The 6,736-nt window shown below is 36.9% G+C and overlaps 1 protein-coding gene across 1 annotated transcript; it reads right to left on the bottom strand.

The window, feature by feature from the left end:
- Positions 1–322: 322 nt before the first annotated feature.
- LOC131801732 (golgin subfamily A member 6-like protein 7) lies at positions 323–4,014 on the bottom strand. The gene is made up of 8 exons (XM_059120674.1): positions 3,878–4,014; positions 3,317–3,786; positions 1,892–2,077; positions 1,331–1,836; positions 1,019–1,271; positions 866–952; positions 639–801; positions 323–566 (listed from the first exon to the last, which is right to left on the bottom strand). The coding sequence occupies exons 1-8, from the start codon at positions 3,942–3,944 to the stop codon at positions 436–438; spliced, it is 1,863 nt and encodes a 620-aa protein (XP_058976657.1). The 5' UTR covers positions 3,945–4,014; the 3' UTR covers positions 323–435.
- Between the last annotated feature and the right edge of the window lie 2,722 nt (positions 4,015–6,736).

The raw sequence follows: 6,736 nt of genomic DNA, 5'->3' as shown, positions 1-6,736 counted from the left end.
GAAATAAGTATGCCAAATTTGATCGAAATCGGTTCAGATATAACTATAGCTCCCATATATAATGATCATCCGATTTGTTTTTGTCCTTCGCAGCCGTAATATGCACTCTATAACAACGATATTTGGGAAAATATATCAACTACAGCTAAGAAATACCTTTGCTAAATTTTATCAAGATCGGTTCGTATTTGGATATATCTCCCATATATGTATGGGTCGCATAAAAAATACTTTTGTTGTGAAAACATAAATCCCATGCTACCAATATGCCTTTTTTACTCAAAATGTATTTAAATAATTTTATTTGTGTTTTTTTTTTTTTTTTCAAATACATAAGATGTGAAATATTATTATATGCTATGGGATCGTCAGTAAGAATCCTTCTTTAAATTCAATGTTAAGAGCTTAGGACTCTAATTCCCACATTATATTGTTTTACTTCCTTCTTGCTGCTGGTGCAGCTCTGAATGGTTTACGCCTTGACTTGGAATCGACTATCAATACCGATTGGCGTTTTAGGAAATTACGCGATGGGACCTCACTTTCTTCCTCATTTCCGGCGGCAGCTGAAAGGAAAACAAAAATAATAAATAAAAATTTATTGAAAGTGTAGAGCATATTTATCCTTCTATATATACCGGCAGCTGGTGCCTGTTCGGGAGATGATGACAGAGTTCCTGTAGCCCTTTGATTTCTACCGGCCAACAAATTGTAATAACACATGGGCATGACAGCTGGTTTCTCGTTTTCATGGGCCGATGGACTTTTGGGCGGTTGCAAGGCCATCATAAATTCTTCCTCCTGTAAAAGGTGCATAGAAGTGAATCAGAAAGAGAAACAGAAATATTGCTTCGGCTTTACTTACACTTATGTCCAAATCCAGTTTGTCGCCAGACATTTCCTCTGGCAATTTATTCAATTCCTGACATTTTTCCAATTTATATTTCAAAATCTAAAAAAGGCAAATGTTTAAAATAAATTTTAAATTTTTGTGTTAGCTTTAACTGCTAAAAATAACCTGTATCAAATCTCTATCCTCTGCCTTGTGTACCAAAAAATCTGGCAACTCTTGAACTTGAATGCTGACATCTTTATCCTTTAATTCCACTTTGGTTTCATTTACCTCCTGCAGTTTGTAAATCATTTCACATAAACGATCTTTGATAAATTTTAGAACATCCATTGTTTTTTCGGCCGATTCCAAATTCTTTTCACGCTCAATTTCATAGTCAGCTATCTGACTTTTTATGTGTTCTATTACTTCTTGGTTCCTAAAAACAAGGAATATAAAATGAAATTCGATTTTTTTCTAATTTCCACCCCCACATACACTTCCTTTTCTTTGACATCGGAGAATTTGGAGGATTCCAATTCTTTGGTTAAATTTTCCCTCAACTGTTCCAAACTGTTCTTCTCCGCCTCAGCAGCTGCCCTCAAGTAATTCAAGCGCAGAGCTGATTCCTTCTGCGATGAGAATCGCTCAAACACCTCATGAGGTGATGTAGCTCCAGAGACTTCCATAAGATTTTTAAATAATTCCTCCATACCACCGGTTACATTCTTAAGCTGAGAATTCTCATCCTCCTCTGCTTCGGGTTTCCCGGTATGTGGTTCACCGGAACTAGAGCCAATGCTGTCCTGATGATGTAGCGTTTTACCCTCAAAGAAGAGTTTTCTTCCGATACGTTCTAATTCCATTTTTCGCTGCTCTACCAATTTGCGAAACTCCATAGCTTGCCGCTCACGTGTCTTCTGTGAGATATTCGCCTGATGCTCCTGTCTTTGCAGTATGACCTTGGCTGAGTCACGCATTTCAATGGCCTCGTTGTGAATTTCCTGGAAAGCATTTTGGAAATAATTTGGTGTCGATTTTCCATTATCTGTATATTACCTGTAACCGATTGATTTCCTGTTGCTGCTCACTCAAAGCCACTTCTAATTCCCTCAGACTTTTTTCAAAACGTTCAGCATCATTCATAAGGGAGGCCTCAATGGAGCGATATTTTTTGCGAATATGTTCCGCCTCCATCCACTGAACATTGGTGCGATGGATTTGATTTTCCAATTGACAAACTAACTGTGGTGTGGAAAAGGAGATAATGTTTATTTAGAGAACTCACAGACATGGATTAGACTTAAAACCTATTAAAGGAGGTCATTAAAGTCTAATTATTATCTTAATAATATTTTAAAATTTCAAATTAAATTCCGCTCATGTATTAGGTTTAGTACCCTACCTAGTCTCAGTAAATAATAAGTTAAAAAGCAGTAAGTTCGGCCGGGCCGAACTTTGAATACCCTCCACCATTTGGAACGAATTTGGAAATTTTCAAAAAAATAAAATCCTTAACAAATTCTGTTAAATTTTTAAAAATACTGAATATAGCTGTTATGTTGGTGTCTATACGACGTGGACCTACATAGGCATTGTTTGTCATAAGCCATTACCATATTCAAATTCGAAACTTAAAATAAATGGTGAATAGTGTAGCTAAAATCATCAAAATATCGTACATAGGGAGGTACCGTTATATCGGAGCTGTGCGAGGACCTGAACCAGCATAGACAATTTTATGTCATAGGCTGTAGTATCCATTATGAACTTCAAATACGACATCTCAAACAATTTCGGTGGGTATTGCATCTAAAATCGTCAAAATACCGAATATAGGGAGGTACTGATATATGGGGCCTATACGAATACCTGGACTGTAGTACCTATTACGAACTTTAAATACCAAATTTGAAACAATTCCGGTGAATAATGTCGCTTAAATCATCAGAATACCGAATATCGGGAGGTACCGTTATATGGGGGCTATATGAAAACGAGGACCTACATTGCCCTTTTACGAACTTAACCTGCCTATTGGAAAAATAAACATGTGTGCAAAATTTTAGCCTTCTATCTCAATTCGTTCGAAAGATAGCGTGATTACAAGAGACAGACGGACATACTGACAGATAGACGGACGGACATAGAATTTTATGCTGATTAAGAAAATATATACTTTGTGGGGTCTAAAATGTATATTTCGAGTCGTTACAATCCGAATGACAAACTTAATATACTCTCCATTCTATGGTGGAGAATATAAAACGAGCCGTATGAAAAATATATAAAATTGATATGTGCTCGTAGTACATCCAAACCTCTTGGAAGGTGATAAGGTGTAAGTCCGATTCAACTAACATCCATACGGTACCAAGCACCTCGATATTATTCTGTTTTCACACTTGCATATTTTTGAAATCCAAAAACTTAAAATCTCTGTTCTTTAAGAAAATTTAAATTACAATTCCCTTTTTTACTCACCTTCCGATTATTGTCCTCCTCCAGTGTCTCCGGTGGCTTCTCCCCCAAATTCTGTTCCTGTGCCTCCTTGTTGGCCACCAGCTCACGATACTGTTCCATCAATTTGGCAAAGTGTTGTTTGCGACACTTGAAACGATGTCTCAACAAATCCAATTGTTTGCGATTCTCGGTGATTTTCAAGTCCGTCAAGAAAATGGCATCGTCAACATTTCGCGCACCAATTGGATAGCTCACTTTGCCCACAACAATTGTGGGCAGCGCTGAACTAGTTTTCCTCACCTTCTCACCGGGCACCGCAACCGCATTGGTTGCGGCGGTTTCTTTCATAATAACGGAACGTTGCAATGGATTGCGTAGACGACCACATTTCACAGTTAATTCTTTGATTTCCTTTTTGAGCGTTGAGATGGTGTCACAATTGATGCGATTTTGTTTCTGCCATTCAGCCAAATTGGCGGTCTTTTGACCTTCTGTAAGGACCAAAATGGGGACCATAAAAAGTAATAAGAAAATATTCTTTTCTCAAGGACGTTTTTAGGGAGTTTTCCTGTAAATACATACCTGCTAGTAAAATGCGTTTCTTAATTTCTGCAATCTTCTGATTGATATCTACTTTTTCAGTTTCCATTTCTAGGCGATTATTATACGTCCGTTAAGCTACACTTTTTGTAAAAGTTTCCTGTGAATTTGTGAACTTTAGGCTATTTTCATTGATTATCCAGTTGCCAAACATTTCACAAAGACCAAGACAACGGTTGCTATAAACAAATGGTATAACGACGCCAAACAAAACGAAATGGCATTGGGTGGTTGTTTTTAGTTTCCTCGCTGATAGGAAGAGAATAATATTAAACAGTGGCATACCGGCGGTGAGAATGATCCTGAATTACAACGGGTACACCCTCACTCAATATGAGATGTTGATGTTTTTACTGGAAAATGTGTAACTCATCAAAATAATTATTTTACACATAACAGAGTATAAGACGATTTAGCCCTGTCCGTCCGTCTGTTTTAATCACGCTACAGTTAAAACGAAATAAGATAGGAAGCTTAAATTTTGCACAGATTTGTCTTTTGTCTGCAGGCAGGTCAAGTTCGAAAATGGGCTATATCGGTCCACGATATTGTATAGCCCCCATACAACGGTTCCCAAAATTTGCTAAATGTTTCAATGTAATTGTCTGAAAATAAGCTCAAGGGGTTCCTCCTCCCCCTGGAAGAGAATTGTCTTTATACGTTATACGATATCATATACCCCCTATATAACCGTACCCCCCGATACTCGGTATTTTAATGATTGCAGCCAAATTTCTCAATGAAATTGTCTGAAAGTCCACAGAAGGAGTCCCTTCGGAGAACTTTATTTCCTGGAAGAGTATTGTCTATATAGGTCCATATGACGGTACTTCCCAATATTCGGTATTTTGATGATTTTAAGTTGCTTCAAAGTTCGTATTTAGAGTTTGTTGTGAGAAGTAGAGTCTATGGCAGAAAATTGTATATGCAGATCCAGGTCTTCGTATAGTCACCATTTATCAGTACCTTTCTATATTCGGTATTTTTACGATTTTAGGTACTATATTCACCAAAATTGTTTGAAATTTCGTATTTGAAGTTTTTAATAAGTACTACATCCTGTGACTCAAATTGTCTATGCAGGTCCAGGTCTTCCTTTAGTCTCGGTATAACGGTACCTTCCTATATTCGGTATTTTGATAATTTTAGCTACTTTATTTACCGGATTTTTTTTTTCAATTTCGTATTTGAATATTGTAATTGGTTATGATAAAAGTTGCCTATATCGGGTTACGTCTTCCTATGAACCCTAACGGCTATATTTGGTATTTTTAAGTTTTTAACAGAATTTTTAACGGATTTATTTTTTTTGAAAATTTACAAATTCGTTCCAAATGATGAAGGGTATTCAAAGTTCGGCCCAGCCGAACTTACTGCTGTTTTACTTGTTTAAAATTCGGAGGTATAGGTGTCATCTTTTGGTACGTCCTCCAAAAAGGATATAGCTAAACTCTGCTGGTAATGCTGATGATATGTATCTGTCAGAACATCGACTAAATCTTTCTATGCCCTATAAAATGTCTTTAAGCAATGGTTTGGAACATAGAGAAGGCGATGATATGGACCCATAATTTAATCCGACCTTTGGTATTATATCATAGTAGGGTTTCATAAACCCGAATAAAAAATATATGCAGACAAGCCAACATTTGCGCAGTTCCAATAATGTAAAAAGAAAACCCGCACGCATACATTGAAAAGCCGATGGTCCCAAAAGAGTAAGTGTTTGATGCAGATTTTGGTCCAGTGGTCGTTACATTATAATGTTATGTTCAACGAATTTTTGTTCACACAAATCGAAGAGGCGGAAATTGGCAACCTCTTATGCCTCCGATCTGTCCAAATTCACATGGAATTCGACCCCACATTCTGAACGCAACAGAAGTTATTGGCCTAGACATGATAAAACGTTCTCTATTCGGCCTTATTTTAACCAATCTTCGTCATGATCAAATTAAATGTTGATTTTTTGTAGCTTCGTTTTTTTTTTCTGTGCTTTTCTTCTTAACTCGTTAAAACTGGCCATAAGCCCAAGATTTACGTTCAAATATTTCTCGGGTCGAATTTGTAATACCCTCCACCATTGGGAAGGAACTTGTAGAAATGCCGCTATAATTTTAAAAATTCCAAATTTCAGATATTTGGTTATATGGGGCCGTCCGTCTGTTGTAATCACTCTACAGTCAAAACAAATTAAGATAGGGAGCTAAAATTTTGCACAGATCTCTCTTTTGTCTGCAATGTTCAAGTTCGAAGATGGGCTATATCGGTCCACGATATCGTATAGCACCCATACAACGGTACCCCCCGAAATTCGGTATTTTGATGATTTTAGCCATATTTATATTTCAAATGGAATTGTCTGAAATTCCACACAAGGAGTACCTTGTGAGCACTTTATCCATGGAAGAGAATTATCTATATAGGTCCACGATATCGTATAGCCCTCATATAACGGTACCCCTGATATTCGGTATTTTAATAATTTTAGCAACGTTCTGCAACGGAATTTTCTGAAATCCACATAAGGAGTTCATTGTGGGTACTTTATCCTTTGAAAGAGAATTATCTATATAGGTTCATAATATCGTATATCCCTTATATTACGGTACCCCCCGATATTCGGGATTTTGATGATTTCAGCCATATTTCCAACGGAACTGTATGATATTCCACACAAGGAGTTCCCTATGAGTACCTTTTACCCATACAAGGAGTTCTTTTTGAGCACTTTATCCCTTTGAAGAGAATTATCTATATAGGTCCTCGATATCGTATAGCCCCATATAACGATACCCCCCGATATTCGGTTTTTTGATGATTTTAGCCACATTTCCCAAT

Source organism: Musca domestica, unplaced genomic scaffold (genome assembly GCF_030504385.1).
Source record: "Musca domestica strain aabys unplaced genomic scaffold, Musca_domestica.polishedcontigs.V.1.1 17, whole genome shotgun sequence".
NCBI classification, from domain to species: Eukaryota; Metazoa; Arthropoda; class Insecta; order Diptera; family Muscidae; genus Musca; species Musca domestica.
Note: the sequence above shows the minus strand (reverse complement) of the source record. Positions and strands in the feature narration are given on the sequence as shown.